Below are 18,881 nucleotides of genomic sequence, written 5' to 3' on the forward strand. Positions count from 1 at the left end.
GACTTAAAATAAACCCGCCCATGCTTAAATGAATATAAGCATAGGTGTAATATAGATCACAAAATAAGAGTCTGCAACAGTTAAAGAAATGTTAACATGAGTAAAATATTGCTTAAAATAAGACCCACTATGCATGCGTGTGAAATAGAACTTAATACCCGCCCACGCTTAAAGAAATGTAAGCATTAATCTGAAATAAGACTTAAAATAAGATCCACCCACAGTTAAATAGAGGCATAGGTGTAAAATAGATCACAGTATAAGACTCTGCAACAGTTAAAGAAATGTAAGCATGGGTGTAAATTAGAACTTATAATAAGACCCACCCACGCTTAAAGAAATATACGCATGACTGTAAAATAGGACTTAAAATAATACCCACCCACGCTTAAAGAAATTTAAGCATTAATTTGAAATAGGACTTACAATAAGACCTGCCCAAGCTGAAATATAAGCATAGGTGTAAAATAGATCACAATATAAGACTCTGCAACAGTTAGAGAAGTATAAGCATGGGTGTAAATTAGAACTTAAAATGAGACCCGCCCAGTCTTAAAGAAAAATGTAACAATTAATTTGAAATGAAACTTAAAAATAAGACCCGCCCACGCTTAAGTAAATATAAGCATGGGTGTAAAACAGGATTTTTTTTAACCATTAAATTATATTCAATCCATATGGAAATTAAAATGGTGATCAGAACAGTTGTTATGCTATTCTTCCTTCTGCCGATAAGGTTATAAACGTGACTGATTCAGATATGGCGGAAAGATCCGAACCCTAAGGAGAAATATGCTCAAAAATTGAGACGTAGTCATCTACCGGGACTGTAGACTCTGCTTTCATCGTAGATTTGCAGTCTGTCAGGCCTTTTAATAAGACATAATAGGAGGGCTGTGTGTCAGTCCCAAGAGTGTACAAAATATGCAGCCGTAGCCTGTGTAAAAGGCAGCAAACCGCCAAGAGGAAGGAGGAACTTAGAACGGGGTCGCTCCTCACCAAATGTTTCATCTTTAATGTATTCCCTCCGTCTTTTCTGTTCAGAAATGATGGAGGTGGAAATGGGATTAAAACTGAATAAACAGCTACTCACAGTAAGTATTTATTTGTGAAACATTCCGGCGCGGTCCACCTCGAAAAGAAATGAAACGCGGCTACGATATTAATATTTCCACTGGCTGCATACATGGTGCTGCCTTCCAGAAGATGGCTTGGTGCAAAAGAATTAAAGGGCCATTCAAGCTAAAGGAAAGCTTATATCACACGTGTATGTGCGAGTTTCTGGAAGGCTTTAGCACTGTAGACATTAAATGGCTGATAACAGAAAGCAATATATTTTCCTTAGAAATTCCCCTCACCCAAAAAAAAAATTATTTGGTAACATTTGAAGATTATTTTCAGAAAATTCATCAAAATAACAAATAATCTGTGAAAAGTAATATAAAAGAAAAAGGAAGAGAGGAGGGGGATACAGCTGCAGCATTACGGGTATGTGTGAGACACCTACTGAGAGCGGAATCATGTTTCAATGCTCCCATGAGTATTCCAGTTTTTTTTGTTTTTTTTTTTAAATCCGTCATACGGTTTCCGAGATATGGGTCTTTTTAGTTCTATGTTTTATGGTCTGTACCGCAGGGGCGTGGCTCAAGGGATCCTCTGGGGCAGGTCTGGCAGATCACATAAAGAGGCTCATATCTCTGGAATCGTTTGGTGGATTTAAAAAAATAAAAAAATGGAGTACTCGGTGGAGCAGGAGGAATAAAATAAGAGGGAAACCTAGCCACTTTTGACCTAGTGACAAGTCTTATTTAAAGAAAATTCTGTGAAAGGGGAAATAGAGCAAAACTAGGAAGAGACACTGGCTGACAGAGAGCAGTTAGCACACCTCTCATATGACACGCAGAAAAATCCACCAAAAGAAGGAAAATGACCTAAATTCTGCAGGATAGACACATTATGGATTAATCATGATCAGCCATATGTATAAAATAAAAAATATGCCATAAGTGTCTCAGATGGCAAAAACCCTTTATTCTCTCCTCAACCACATAAAAAACCACATACTGCATATCAAAAAACAAACAGTAAAAATATATTCCCCATGGCTCCTTTCATGCCACTGTCTAAATGAAAATCCATCCTATGGTATTTCAAAAAAATGCTGCATTAGATATGTAAAATCAGGAACGAGAGAACTCATGAAAAATTCATCACAAAAGCATCAAAAACATAAAAAAAAGCACAACAAACGTCATGTAAATGGGAAAAGCTCAAATTGAAATGCATCTATCCAGTGTGCATGAACCCCCACAGCGCTGTCTACGGAAATCAGCATACTTAAAGAGACAGTAACCCTTTTTTTTTACTAGAAGGTCTTCTTTAAAAATAAAAAAAAAAATACATCTTTAAGTGGGTTCATATATTGTGACTGATTTTTTTTGCCCTATTTTCCCGGAGATTTTTAACACTTCGGCAAAAATGAGTAGTTGAAAACCTTTCAGCTGGCCAAAAGTACTATATTAATTATAAGGGGTATATCCATCTTGTACATCTATAACAAGAAGGATGGAGAAAGATGCGCATGCTCAGTAATTTTCAGACCTCCCATAGAAATGAATGTAGAGACGAACATGAACTTCAATTTTCAGAACTCTCGTAGAAATTAATGTAGAAATGCGCATGATTGGCAATTTTCAGAGTTTCTGCCCATAGAAATGATTGGAGAGAGATGCGCATGCACAGCAGTTTTCAGAACTCCCATAGAAATGAATGAAGATGCGCATGCTCAGCAATTTTCAGAGGTCTCATAGAAATGATTGAAGAAAGATGTACATGCTCGGCAAGTTTCAGCGTTTCTGAAATGAGAAATGAGCGTGTTCTGTAATTTTCAAAGTTTCTACCCATGGAAATGATTGGAGAGAGATGTGCATGCACAGCAGCTTTCAGAACTCCCATAGAAATGAATGAAGATGCGCATGATCAGATATTTTCAGAGCTTCATGGAAATTAACGGAAAGAGATGTGCATGCTCAGCAGTTTTTAGAACTCCCATAGAAATGAATGGCGATGCTTATGCTCGGCAGTTTTCAGAGCTTCCATGGAAATGAATGGAAACAGATGCGCTTGCTCTGCAATTTTCAGAGCTTCCATAAAAATGAATGTAGAAATACGCATGTTCTGCAATTTTCAGAGCTCCTATAGAAATGAATGAAGATGCGCGTGCTCAGCAATTTTCAGAACTCCCATAGAAATGAATGGAGATGCACATGCTCAGCAATTTTCAGAGCTTCCTTGGAAATGAATGGAAACAGATGCGCTTGCACTGCAATTTTCAGAGCTTCCATAGAAATGAATAAAGAAGATATGCTCATGCTCAGCAATTTTCAGAACTCTCATAGAAGTGAATGGAGAGAGATGCACATGCTAAACAATTTTCAGAGCTTCCACAGAAATGAATGGCAAGAGACACTCATGCTCAGCAATTTTCAGAGTTCCAACCCATAGAAATAAATGGAAAGAGATACGCATGCTCGGCAATTTTCAGAGGTCCCATAGAAATTATTGAAGAAAGATGCGCATGCTTGGCAATTTTCAGAGTTTCTACCCATAGAAATGATTGGTTAGAGATGCGCATGCTCGTCAATTTTAAGAGCTCCCATAAAAATAAATAAGGTGAGATGCAGCTGCACTTTCCAGAGCTCCCATGGAACTTAATGTAAAGGTGAGCATGCGCTTCAATTTTCACAACTGCCATAGATATCAATGGAGAGATGCGCATGCTCAGCAATTTTCAGAACTCTCACAGAAATGAATGGAGAGATGCGCATGCTCAGCAATTTTCAGAACTCCAATGGAATTGAATGGAGAGATGCGCATGCTCAGCAATTTTCAGAGCTCCCATAGAGATGAATGGAGAGAGATGCGAATGCTTGACAATAGGAAAAATAAATAACATTTTCATTGCTTGTTAGTTGTGAACTAATGAAAGGGGCTACAGCTTCAGGATCAGACTATGCAAAGTCTGTTTGTGGCCTGTTACCATGGATACTCATAGGTCTGCATAGGACCTGTGTACACAAAACGGGAAGAGATTGATAATCGGAAACTATCTGAAAATTTCCTTTATTTTCCATTTTAGATTTATTGAAGCGGAATTTGCTTAAGAATGTGGAGAGGATCATGGAGTAAAAATGTTACATATCGTGGAGCACGTGGTCCCAGATCCCCCCACTGCTGGCAGCGTGCGCCCCTCTTTGATTATCACATGGTTTTTATTTGCATCTTTCAAGTCCTAATAAGAAAAGTCTCCGTCAGAGGCGCCCGTCCCCGGCACGTAATATAGTGATTGCTGTATACGGCATTATATAAGGGCCTCCACATGCTAAAACAGCGAAATTCCAATAATCTGGCACCTGATAATCCAGAAAGTATGATAATGTAGCCATCTGATAATCCAGAACGTCTGATCATGTAATCATCTGACAATCCAGAAAGTCTGATAATCCAGAATGGCTGATCGTGTAACCCATCTGACAATCTAGAATAACCTCATTGCAATGTTCTATATAGTTTCTTATACTTCCCTTCGACTGTCCGATAATCCAGAATATCCAGTATCTATTTACAATGCCTTTACTATTACAAACCAATTTTCTATACTCTTCCCATAACTGTCTGATAATCCAGAATATTTAATTACGACGTTCTTTACTGTTACAGATCAATTTTCTATACTCTCCCATTACTGTCCAATAATCCAGAATATTTGTAATTTAATTTAATCTTTTTTTTTGAGGCGGGGGGGGGGGGGGGGGGAGATTAGAACGACATTTCATATCCTTTCTTATGACTGCCCAATAATCCAGAACATTTGATAATCTAATTACATTGCCAATTCCTATTACAAATGAGTTTTCTACACTATTCTATAAATGTCCAATAATCCAGAATATTGAAAAATCTATATAATATACTTTCATATGACTGTCCAGTAATCCAGAATATTGCATAATCTCTATATAATATACTTTCTCTATGATTTTCCAATAATCCAGAATATTTGCTGACTACATTGAGCAGTGGGGTAGATGCCTGCGTTGGTGCGGACCCCCTATTGCACACGCGTCATTACGCGCTCAGACACCTGCTCCTCTCCGTACAAATCGGAGAACAAGTCCCCTTTGTGAGGCACCGCGGCTCAGGTGACCCCGTCTGTCACTCACATGCCTAAAATGCTCAGTAAATACCTGCACACTGTGCCCCGGCCTCGTGCGTCTGACATCTCCTCACCCTTGGAATCTGCAGAAAGAAGACAAACAAGATTATATTTAGAGCGCAGAAATATTACAAAACAAAAGGCCGTGCATATTTCTACACGTCCCTGTAACCCAAGCATGCCCATAAGCGCACCTGTCAGTGTGACGGCCGCGCTCTCAGGTCTGTGCAAAGTTATACAGGGTAATTCCTATATTATGAGGAACGTCCCATACCCCCTGACTTTGCCTCTATCGAAACCCCTTGCTGTGACCTTATCTCCAAACGGAGCGATACCCCCGAAGTTAATTTTGGGTTAGAGGGGATTACCTCTTTGATGCCCCAGTGAAGCAAAAAACCCATCAAGGAGACCATACACATTAGCATAGTAGCGAACATTCCGAACTGTTCCGATTCTAGAACAGAATCATATGAAATTCTAGGTTGTCTCAGACGGAAATTGGGTGGGGTTTCAGTAAACCCTGCCCAAAAGTGGGTGACTCTGCTCGTTATAGCCTTCTACAAATGTCAGCAGAACCGGCTGACAAGCTACAGTGTATGGGAAGGAGTATATATATATATTTCTTTTCCAGAAACCTTTTACCTTAATATTTAGCTGCCTTTTTCTGGACTTCCCTGACAAGAAGTCATAACGCTAAACTCAATTTGTCCATTTACAGATAAAATTTATCAGATGAGCACACGCAAAAATCCATGAGAGTAAACTCTTGTCCTGTACCTGTACTTAATCACCAATCACACCATTATTCTTTAGGATGGTGCCTCCCATAACTCTAATTCCCTGTTCACAACACTACCTTCTATGACTGTGATGTTACCGATCTGGCCACTAATATTTGGGGCTGTACCTCCCATTACTTTGATCGCACCAATCTCACCACTATTATTTAGGGTTGAGTCTTCCATACCTCTGATCTCACCACTAATATTTGGGGTTGTGCCTCCCATGGCACTGACGTCACCGATCTCACCACTAATATTTAGGGTTATACCTCCTATGACTCTGATCTCACCACTAATATTTAAGGTTGTACCTCCCATGGCTCTTATGTCACCGATCTCACCACTAATATTTAGGGTTTTATTTCCCATGACTCTGATGTCGTCGATCTCACCACTATTATTTAGGGTTTTATTTCCCATGACTCTGATATCACCGATCACACAACTAATATTTAGGGTTGTATCTCCCATGGCTCTGATGTCACCGATCTCACCACTAATATTTAGGTTTGTACCTCCCATGACTCTGATCTCACCACTAATATTTAGAGTTGAACCTCCCATGACTCTGATCTCACCACAAATATTTAGGGTTGTACCTCCCATGACTCTGATCTCACCACTAATATTTACGGTTGTGTCTCCCATGACTCTGTCACCAATCTCACCACTAATATTTAGAGTTGTACCTCCATGGTTTTGATCTCACCACTAATATTTGGGGTTGCACGTCCATGACTCTGATCTCACCACTAATATTTGGGGTTGTACCTCCCATGGCTCTGATCTCACCACTAATATTTGGGGTTGTACCTCCCATGGCTCTGATCTCACCACTAATATTTGGGGTTATACCTTCCATGGCTCTGACGTCACCGATCTCACCACTAATATTTGGGGTTGTACCTCCCATGGTTCTGACCACACTGATCTCACCACTAATATTTGGGGTTGTACCTCCCATGGTTCTGACCACACCGATCTCACCACTAATATTTAGGGCTGTACCTCTTGACTCTGATCGTCATTTCATACCGATCTCATTGCGCCCACTAAGCACCCAATTATGACAATGTTTTTTCTGTTTAACTTTCAAAAATAAAGTCTAAAAGTCTACATCTAAAATTCTGGTGAAATAAAACTAAACAAAGCTGAGTCGAAGGGCTTTTAAAAAATAAAATGAATTATCGAGACATTTGTCTGGTTGCATGCCCAACCCTGGAGAATATTTCCCATGCACACACTTACTGAAATGTAAACATTTGCTTGCCGCATTATTATGTTAATGAGCGTATGTGCCCCACCCCCCCCATCTTCTCGCCTGTCCTTAAAAAGGAGTCATGGAAAAAAAACAAAAAAAAAACCTTCCACTGCAATTAAGATAAGAATAATTCCCTTTGTTGTTTATACATAGATCCTCTCTTAAAGCCCTCCACATGTTCAGCTTCATGGTCTTGTCAGTTGAATGGCAGCAGCTCAAGATCAGCTGGTGTCACCGCCTCTGTGCCCGGGACTCGGTTAATCATACACAGAACATAACCTCAAAGCATAAGACTAAGGTTGTCCTCGGGTAAACCCTGCCCGTGATCTTTGTAATGAGCTGGGTCCGTGTCCTTAAAGCTGGTGTCTTCTAGTTTCGTCAGTCAGGCATTGTGTGAGGACACCGTCATATTGGTTTCGGCTAAATACAATGGTGGTACCGACCCCCCAGATGTCCAGGAAGATCAGTGACTAAGGCGCATAAAAAAAAAATCTATAATTCAGAAATCTTGAAGAAGTTTCCTTAGTGAGTGTTCTTCCCACTCGAAAAGTTAGTTGACAACCAGAATGGAGAACATCAAAACGTTCTTGAATTTCAATTGAAGAACTCTGGTGGCATTTAGTATGGTCCTGGTCTTCAATCCTAAGCATCTGCTATTCATTTGTTCTTCTTCTTGGCCGAAAGGTTGTTACGAAACATCTGATGTAGGTACAATCACATCCGAACCACAAGAGTTCCGACACCAATGAGACAATCTTCTACGAAGAGTGGTTCCTTCAAGGTTCAATCTGATTTTACCAAAGCTTAAAAAAAAAAGATAAACATAGACCCCCCCCCCCCCCCAAAAAAAAAAAAAACAGATATGGAAAGGGCAGACAAAGGTACTGTATATCACAACGAAAGGTGCAAAGTTGGGCCCAAAATGGGGCTTTAGGTTCGATGACGTCTAAGAGCAGCTTATACACTGGCTTATACACTATCTGGAAAGTACTTGGAGTTACTGAAGGTGCGACGATGCCCAATGTGGGACTTAAGGCCCCGTCACACGCAGCAAGATCGCTAGCGAGATCGCTGAGTTTGTGACGCCACAGCGATCTCGCTGTGTGTGACACACCTCAGCGACCGGGCCCCCTGCCGGGTATCACTGATCGTGCAGAATCGTCCTGGGCCATTTTTTGATCGTTGCTCTCCCGCTGGCCAGCGCGCATCGCTGCGTGTGGCAGCGGGAGCCAACGATCAGTGAGGCTCCCAGCGCTCTAAGCAGGTGCTGGTATCTAAGGTAAATATCGGGTTACTAAGCGGCGCGCGTCTCTTAGTTACCCGATGTGTACCTAAGAAACGTGCGTGATCGCAGCTCCCGGCGCGAGCGCGCAGGTTTCTAAGGTACACATCGGGTAACTAAGTGACGCGCGCCGCTTAGTAACCCGATATTTACCTTAGATACCAGCGTCCTCGCGGGTGCTGATCGCTGGTGAAGCTGCCTGTTTAGATCAGTTCCACGTTTGCCAATCTGTGGCGGTGGGCATTTAATAGCCTGTTTGGACGGGCAACCGCGCTTACGATGTGCACAGAACAATCAGTAATAACTTGTTCTGTGAGCTTAGGCTGCCATTGTTCTCGACAGCAGGTCCTGCATGTACAGAACGATGTGCTGCCGAGAATGATGATTTTTTTTAAGCAGTCTTAAAAATCATTTCACCCTCTCGTTCTTTCGGTCATCAGCTGCCTGTTTACGCTTGACGATTATCGGGAATCGAGCGTTCCAGGGAGTTATCTTGTGACATGTTTATGGTGAATGTCATACTCAAGTATGATGGCGTATAGGAATGTAAATGATAGACGACAGATAGATAGATGACAGATAGATAGAACCGCTGCAACATACATGTGAATGGTAGCGTCAGACAGGGCTGCCGCCTAAGTCCAACACTCTTCAACATCTACATCAATGAGCGACCACTGCTCTGGAATCCTCTATGGCACCAGGTCTCACATAGCGAGATCGCTGTTGCGTCACCGATTTTGTGACGCAACAGCGATCTCGCTACATGTGACACATAGCGGCAATTGGGCCCCTGCTGCGATGTCGCTGATGGTGCTCGAATGTCCTGGGCCATTTTTGGATCGCTGGTGTCCCGCTAGCCAGCATGCGTCGCTGTGTTTGACAGGATCAACGACGAACGACCTCAATACTACAGGTGTGAGAGACAGGGTCCCAACGACCGTCGTATCGTTCTGTATCGTTGCTGCGTCGCTGGTGAGATCTGACGGTTTGACATCTCACCAGCAACCACGTAGCGACGCACCAGCGATCTCTACTAGGTCATATCGTTGTCGGGATCGCTGGTGCGTCGCCAAGTGTGACGGTACCCTTACACTCAATGATGCCCAGGTGAAATTTCTATTGTATGTAGATGACCTACTGCTGCTGTCACCAACAGAGAAAGGCCTCCAAGACAACCTGGATATCTTGGAGAAATTCAGCTCCATATTGGCACTACCCATCAACCCCCAAAAAAACAACATCATAGTGTCCAGAGGAGAAAGAGAAGATCGGACCAACACTCTACATTTGGGCTAAACAACTGCGCTCTTATAGGAATGGACAAATGCACCTTCCGGGGCCTAAAAATTCACCAGTCAGGGAGCTAAAGAACAAGGCCTGCAGAACCTTCTATATCATCTGAAGGATACTCTGCCTACTGAAGCCTCCAGTGAGGATCTGGCTAAAAATATTCAATGCCATCATTTCCCCAATCTTCCTGTATGGCAGCAAAGTTTGGGCCCCTCACACATACCAAACTGGTCTAGGTGGGATTCCAGTCCAACAGAAGTATTCCACCTAGAATTCTGTAAGCCCCATCTCTAGGTCCATCGGCGCACCACCAACAGTGCCTGACGGGCTGTCTGGGCAGATTCCCACTGCACCTAGCAGTAGTGAAGAGGATGCTGTCATACCAGACTCATCTACAGAGTAGCAACCCAAACTCGCATCACCATAGGTGGTCCATACAAACTAGGACCCCCGGTTCAGCCCACTCAAACCCAACCGGACCAAAACACCAATCATAGCAGCCTGACAAAAGCCAGAATGAGGAAAATGGTAGACAAGGGCCAGGAGAGGTATGTCAGTGACTGGAGGAACGGTATCTTTACCTCACAGAAACTGACCATGTACTGGAGTCTACTGAGAGACTACAGACTGGCCCCATACCTGGAGAAACTGAGAGCAGCACATTATGTGAGCACAGCCAGCGTCAGACTGGCCCACCGGAGGATTCTCCGTTGTTCCCTGGCATCTGGTGGGCCCTGGCACCTGCTTGCATAAAGGGCCAGCAGTTGCCTAGGGCCCCCGTTGCTCCAGTGGCTCCCAGCCAGTGGTGTGTCGCACACCACACAGCTGCTATGGAGGCCCATGCCGGCGGAGCAGCAGCGGGGGACAGAAGGCAGGAGCCCCTGTCCCCGCTGCTTAAGAGAAATGAATATTCACTGCTTTCCACGCCCACATGGGCGTGGGAAGCAGTGAATATCATTTCACGGTCTCCACTCCCCCAGGTGCCCCGCCCCCCAGCCCAGTAAGCCGCTATGCGGCTTTAAATCAGGGCCGGCGCCGCCCTCAATTGTAATGGGAGAGAGTGTTGGATGACGTTCTCTCTCCCATCAGTCCCCTCTGCTGACTCACAGCCGGTGCGCGATGACGTCACTTCATCGAGCACCCGCTGTGTTTGGCAGACGGGGCAGCTCCTGAGACTGAAGCAGAGATCAGCGTGGGAGCGAGGAGGAGAGGTGAGTATTGTGACTTGTTTTTTTATATCTATTTTTCTTTATCTATCTCTATATATCTATCTATCTCTATATCTCTCTATCTATCCATCTCTCTATCTATCTCTATATCTATCCATCTCTATCTATATCTATCTATGTATCTCTCTATCTATCTCTATATCTATCTGTCTATCTATCTCTCTATCTGTCCATAGATCTATCTATTTATCCCATATCTATCTAACTCTATATCTATATCTATCTCTATATCTATCTCTCTCTATATCTATCTATCTCTATATCTATCTATCCATAGATCTATCTATTTATCCCATATCTATCTAACTCTATATCTAGATACATAGCATTATATCCTATGAGGGGGGGAGCATTATACCCTATGAGGGGCTGCATTATACCTTATGAGGGGGTGCATTATACCATGTGGGGGGCAGCATTTTATTCTATTAGGGGGTGCATTATACCCAATGAGGAGGCAGCATTATACCCTATGAGGGGGGGCAGCATTATACCCTATGAGGGGGGCAGCATTATACCCTATGAGGTGGGCAGCATTATACCCTAAGAGATGGCTGCATTATATTCTATAAGGGGGCTGCATTATATTCTATGAGGGGGCTACATTATATTCTATGAGGGGGCTACATTATATTCTATGAGGGGGCTACCCCAACTCCGGCTACATAATTAAGATTTGTACTACCTTATATTATACCCTGATATTAGCGTGTTTTACCGCACAATTGGTGGTCTTGTATTTATCTCTATGTAGCTACATAGTGGGCCCCAAGAATGATTTTCTCTGGTGGGCCCAAGGTGTTCCAGTCCGACGCTGAGCGCGGCCATACATGGATATAGATAAACTAAAAAATGTATCGGCACAAGCAAATGTGCAAAAACCAACCTATGATACATAAGCAAGAAAAAAGGCTACTTATTCACATGGGCCAATAAATATTCAATTTTTTTGCATGGAAGTTACTATTGAGTGTTGCACTTTTTTTTTGCTAGTTTTTTTTCTTTTTATTTTGCTTGTTTGGATAGCTAATGAGATAGAGATGAGATATAGAGAGATAATTAGATATGCGATTGAAATATAGGACGGAAGAAAGAGAGAAGAAAGATAAAAAGAAAGAACAAAGGGAAGATAGATAATAAATAGATCGATATATAGATTAGATAGATAATAGATAGATAATAGATAAGTAGTAGATAGATAATAGATAAGTAGTAGATAGACAGATACAGTAGATGATAGAAAGAAAGAAGGAAAAAAGAAAGAAGAAAGATAAGGAAGAAAGATATGAGATAGATAGTGAGAGATAGAGAAAGAAAGCAAATAAAGAAATGAAAGAGAGAAAGATTTAAAAATAAAGGAGCAGAAGAAAGAAAGAAAAAAGTAGGATATGAGAGAGATGAATATGATGGGTGTCTTTTGGTAAGTAAAAGAACCCCCTAAAATCATGTTAATTTCAGACACATTTTCCAGCTTGAAAGGACATTTGTGATTCCACATCTGCCTTATTGTTTTCTATCTAAGGCCCAAATCATAAAATGGGGTCGCCACAGTGAAAACTGCAGATCTGCAAATGAAGTCTCCGCGGTGCGAGCCCGGAGTGTACATAATTCATGGGTCTGATTCCTGCCACTGATGCGGTGCCCGTGTTCACATGTCATACCTCAGAGCGTAAATGCCTGGACTGGAATGGTATATACAGTATATATAGAAATTGTTTGAAATTTGAACAACTGGGTCACTCATCATGTGTGTGTATATACCTGCACATGTATATGTGTATATATATATGTATATATACTGTATATATTTATATATACAAGTATATTATGTATATGCATGTACACATATACACACACACACATATACACACACACACACACACACATATATATATATATATATATATATATATATATATATATATATAGCTGTGTGTATGTATGTGTGTGTGTGTATGTATATATATATATATATATATATATATATATATACCGTATATATATATATAATATAATATGTGGCACATGATTGGTGACCTGGTGCAAACTCCATGCAATGTAGTAAAATGACTTCATCAGGAGCATTAGATGAGCGTCTGGCTGCAGGGATGAGATAATCAGGCGGCCAACGTTAACCCTCGCCATGCCGAACCCTCTCTGTGGCTCATGAACGCTCAAAAAATAATGAAAAAAAAATCAATAAATTTTAGTTTCATACAGAATAAAAATCATTAAAAATAAAAAAAATGCAAAACATTATAAAAAAAATCTCTATTTTAATTGTGATAATTTTTCAGTCCCGAAATGAGTTCAGGACGCGAGGAGTTAAGCCGCTTTTCAGTGGTAATTGGCCACAGTCTGCTTGTCTCATACAGGAAGGAGGGAAAACTGGGGCAAGACTTGACAATTTACCAGCAGCAGTAAAGAGCCAGCGCCTTGCCCCGGCCTATGAAAGCCAAGTCACATTAGCCCTGGTGCCTTGTTTTCACAGGTGTGCTGGCCTGGAGAAAGCACTGGGCTCTCCAGCTGCTGTGCGCCTGCTGCAGATAAGCGCCATAATGCTCGGCCAGTAGGAAACGCTCTCATCTGTCTCCTGAAACCGTAATGTCTTAAAGGGACACACGCTAAACATAAAAATGGAAAAGATTCCGTTCACCACATTAGTCGCTCAAATAAATGGTTGAAACACACCTGACGCATCGGTACATCTGATATAATAATATTTACTGTCATTAAAAAAAAGTCGCCCAAACCTACTGATTTCAGCGGGATAGGCCAATTATCTTCTGTGTATGGGGGCCTCTCAACTGTCCCGTGACTGATGATTTTGAGGGGAGAACCAGTTGGAATTTGAACTTCTGATTCTTTTGTCGGCAAGGAAGATAGGCCGTCTTCAGAGATGTTCGGCAGCAGCTTTAGGTGTTCATACACAGTAGATCAAAGCTGACCAAAAATGTGATGTATAGGGGGTCCTGCCAAATCTCCCCTGAGGGATCATGCCTGGAAAGAGAAGGATCGGGCCAGTTGGAATTTGAACTCCCGATACTTTTGCCGCCATAGGAGCTAAGCCACCGCCAGAGCCATCTAGTAGCGGTTTAAGGCCCCTACACACAGTAGCTCATAGGTGGCAAAAAATGTGGTGTAGAGGAGCTTCTTGAATGTCCTCTGAGAGATCATGCCGGGGATGTGAAGGATCGGGCTGGTTGGAATTTGAACTCCTGTTCCTTTTGTCGTCAAGGAAGATAGGCCGCAAGCAGAGCTGTCCGGCAGCAGCTTAAGGCCTCCATGCACAGTAGATAAAAGCTTGACAAAAATGTGATGTATAGAGGGGCTCACCGAATCTCCTTTGAGAGATCATACCTGGGAAAAGAAAGATCGGGCAGGTTAGAATTTGAACTCCCGATCCTTTACTTGTCATGAGAGATAGGGCGTCATCAGAGCTGTCCGGCAGCAGCTTAAGGCCCCAATACACAATAGTTCAAAGGTGACCAAAACCATCAAAAAATTTGATGTGTTTTGGGGCCTCTTGACTCTCCTCTGATGGATCATGCCGAGAAAGAGAAGGATTGGGTATGTTGATCTCAGGAGATATGATAGACCACCATCAGAGCTGTCCGAGAGCAGTTTAAAGCAACCAATCAAGGTAGATAAAAACTGGCCAAAAATGTAATGTGTAAAGGGGTCTCCCGATTGTCCCCGTGAGATCATGCCTGGGAAGAGAAGGATCAGGCCAGTTTGAATTTGAACTTACTTTTGTCATCAGGGGAGATAAACCTCCGCCAGAGCTGTCCGGCAGCAGTTTAAGTCCCCAATGCACAATAGATCAAAGTTGGCCAAACCAGCCAAAAATCTGATTTGAGTTGAGGCCTCCCGACCCTACTCTGATGGATCATGCCGGGATAAAGAAGGATTTAGAAGGATTTAGCATGTTCATCTCCTGATTTTTTGGATCTCAGGGGAGATAAGCCGTCGTCGGGGCTGTCCAGCAGTGACTTAAGGCCCCAATACACAGTAGATCAAAGCTGGCCAAAAATGTGATGTGTAGAGGGGCCTCTCGAATCTCCCCTGAGAAATCATGCCAGGGAAGAGAAGGATTGGGCATGTTGAAGTTCAACTCCCAATCTTTTTGACCTCAGGGAAGATAAGCCACCATCACAGCTCTCCGGGAGCAGCTTAAGGCCCCCAACATTGACCAAACCCCCAAGACAAGCCAAAAATCTGATGTATATGGGGGCCTTCAGACTCTTCCCTGACAGATTATGCTGGGTAAGAGAAGTATTGGGCAGTTGGAATGTCAATACCCGATCTTTTTGATTTCAGGGAAGATAAGCTGATGCCTAAGGTGTCTTTCTCCTGAGCCAAAAGCTATCTCATGTTTATGGCCAACTCTACTCCCATCTCCCTATTGACAACAGTTATTAAGGGAGCATTCATCTAGAAAGGACATCGGGAGAGAGTTTTACATGAAGAACCCTGTGTGTCATCTGCAATGGACTAGGTCAGTGGTGAGCAGACATCTTACAGGCCAAAAGCTCACAATAGTCCTCACAGCTGTCCTTTTCAGCAGGATGCTAGGCACAGTATACAGTCACACAGACCCCGGTTCTTGGTTATGTGGTCACTAATTTAGCTCTTTATTTCTGTCTTTTTCTTACATCATAAGGTGATTTCAGTTGCTCTTTTTAGTCAAAGAAAAGTAAAAAAAAATCAATAAAATTATCAAAAAAGTCAAACAATTGAAATCACGTTGCGCTACAATTTATACAGCCCCGATGCCACCCCACCAGCTAGATAAAGGAGAGTGGTATCGACTACCTCCCTGAATATACAGCACTTCACAGGCAACGCTATCTAGAGAAAGATTACAGGGTTTATTTAGCTGTCCAGATAATTTCACTATGTACGAGCTACTGACGGGATAAACATGGGTCCACTTTGCACTCCAAAAATCAGTAAAAAAAAAAAATCTGCTGTGGCCGCTGCCCAGCTGCGTTCATTGCATAGTGGTCATAATCGGGTACTGCAGCTTAGCGCTTATTTAAAAGAATAGGAGCTGAGCTGCAGTACCTGGGAACGGAGCTGTGCTATTCTGGCTCAGTTCAAGCTCATAACAGCTTAATGGTGGGGATACCAGGTGTTGGACCATCACTGATCTTATATTGGTGACCTATCCATTTAATTTATTTATTTATTTTTTTAATTCTCTGATTTAAATATTATAAAATTTATCCTCCTACCCCAAAAATAGGTTAAACAGTAATAATAATAATTATAATAATTTTATTTCTATAGCGCCAACAGAGTTAAAGTGGAAGCGTCGTTTTAATTTTTATGTCCTAAATCAATAGTACATGTAAAAAAAATAATAAACTTTGTAATGTATCTTATCAGAGAAATCTGCTTCTTAACTCCTCCAGGACTGATCCTTCATTCTCAAAATTCTCAATCTGTCCTCAGTGAATATGAACTGTAACGGCTGCAGGTGGATCTGAGATAAAGCCCTGCTATGGGTAGCGTAGGCGATCGGACGATCGCAGCTTCAAGTCTCCTGACGGGACTATTTGAATATAGTAAAAAGTTGGGGGAAAAAAAGTAAAAAAAAAAATATATATATATATTAAAAAACACAAAATGTTCAAATCACCCCTATTTGTCCCATTAAAAATAAAAAAAAAATAAAAAATACACATTTGTTATCGTCACATTCAGAAATGTCCAAACTATCAACATATAAAGTGAATCTGATAAACGTTGTGACGAGAAAAAAAGAAAAATGCCAGAATTACGATTTTTAAAGTAAAATAAATTAATAATGTATATAAAAAAAATCTAATAATCAACTAAGACATTAATACAAAACAAATGCACACAAAAAAAATAATATATATATAAAAAAAAAAAAAAAAAATCCTTCCGATCGGCCCCATCTCCCGGCTGCTGCTTGCCCCCTATATCCCCATGTTGGTCGGTGGGTAATTGGACTAGGCACGCAACTTAATACTTGAAGTGTGCACTTAAATGAGTGTACAGTGTGCAGTTTAGGCTATGTGCACACGCTGCGGGTTTTTCCGCGCGGATCCGCAGGTAAGACCACAGGTAAAGTGACCTGCGGTTTATCTGCGGATTATCCTGTGGTTTTGCCCTGCGGTTTCATACCTCTACTATGTTAAAGGTGTGAAACCGCGGCGGAATCCGCCCAAACAATTGACATGCTGCGGTTTGTAAACCGCAGCAAAACCGTGCGGAAAAAACCGCAGCGTGAGCACAGCGGACTTGAAATGCCATAGGCTAACTTGGTACTGTACCATGTCTGCGGAACTGCTGCGTTTCCACAGGGCCAAAACCGCTGCGGAAACGCAGCAGAATCCGCAACGTGTGCACGCAGCCTTAGAGCTTTGAGTGCAGCGCAGGGTTTTGCACACCTTACCCCTTTGGATCGGAGGCGCGCTGTGTGTTTTCCCTCCTGTGGTTTGTTTGCTTTGCTCACATATTTTAGGATGTCAGATAACCTTGTGTGCTATATCCAGGAACCGCCAGTGTATATTAACCCTTCTTCGCAATGCTAAGAATAGGAAATGACACTGCACAATATATGGGCGTATCTGTCCGTTTTGTGTATATAGTCGCTATGCAGAACTATGTGTCTTCATTGGCATAAACCACAAACATATACCCCCCTAAACCTAACACATAGTTGCCTGCATTTCAGGCTGCTCATGGTTTGGATGTCAGAAATGTCCTGGCGGCAGGTTTACTTTTATGATCGGGCAGAGCGGCTCTGCTCTGTCCGATCACATAGAAAACTGTGTGGCTATACATTTAGAGCTGCATTTTCTCACTGCGCAAACTACAATGGATCTGGGAATTATCCCTTACTAGTTACTGTGGTTACTAGTATTATTCCTTGTACTACCCTAAACAACCAGAGGTATGTGAATTATCCCTTGTGCTACTCTAGACCACCAGGGATATTAGAACTATCCTGTGCTGACTGAGGATACTGGAATTATCCTTTGTACTGCCTTAGACATAACGGCATACTGAAATTGTACCTCTTACTGCCCTAGATCACCAAGGATACTGGAATTATACCTCATACTCGCCTAGGCCACTAGAGATACTGGAATTATACCTCATACTCGCCTAGACCACCAGGGATACTGGAATTATACCTCATACTCGCCTAGGCCACTAGAGATACTGGAATTATACCTCATACTCGCCTAGACCACCAGGGATACTGGAATTATACCTCATACTCGCCTAGGCCACTAGAGATACTGGAATTATACCTCATACTCGCCTAGACCACCAGGGATACTGGAATTATACCTCATACTCGCCTAGACCACCAGGGATACTGGAATTATACCTCATACTCGCCTAGGCCACTAGAGATACTGGAATTATACCTCATACTCGCCTAGACCACCAGGGATACTGGAATTATACCTCATACTCGCCTAGGCCACTAGAGATACTGGAATTATACCTCATACTCGCCTAGACCACCAGGGATACTGGAATTATACCTCATACTCGCCTAGACCACCAGGGATACTGGAATTATCTTTCACACTCACCTAGACCACCAGGGATACTGGAATTATCCCTTGTACTACTCTAGGTCACCAGGGATACTGTAACTATCACTTCACTACCCAAAACTACCAGGGATGCTAGAATTAAGCTCCTTACCATTGTAGACCACCAGGGGTTTTGGAATTATCCCTTGTACTAGCCTAGGCCACCAGATGCACTGGATACATCCCTTGTACTACTCTAGACCACCAGGGATACTGGAATTGTCCATTAAATT

The 18,881-nt window shown here is 42.2% G+C and overlaps 1 protein-coding gene across 7 annotated transcripts in view; it reads right to left on the reverse strand.

Annotated features, from left to right (window-relative positions):
• Nucleotides 1–18,881, reverse strand: part of LOC141083409 (uncharacterized) — a 109,454-nt gene that overhangs the window by 55,769 nt on the left and 34,804 nt on the right. For all 7 annotated transcript variants that reach the window (XR_012230702.1, XR_012230704.1, XR_012230703.1 and 4 more), the window contains one exon: nt 5,247–5,298. Coding sequence is in view for 3 of the 7 variants with exons in the window: in XM_073567654.1 (XP_073423755.1) it covers nt 5,247–5,298 (52 nt within the window). In the remaining 4 variants the exon portion in view is untranslated. The remainder of the gene's footprint in view (nt 1–5,246; nt 5,299–18,881) is intronic.

The sequence above is a fragment of the Dendrobates tinctorius genome, unplaced genomic scaffold (assembly GCF_039654945.1).
Source record: "Dendrobates tinctorius isolate UK_male_01 unplaced genomic scaffold, ASM3965494v1 ptg000020l, whole genome shotgun sequence".
NCBI classification, from domain to species: domain Eukaryota; kingdom Metazoa; phylum Chordata; class Amphibia; order Anura; family Dendrobatidae; genus Dendrobates; species Dendrobates tinctorius.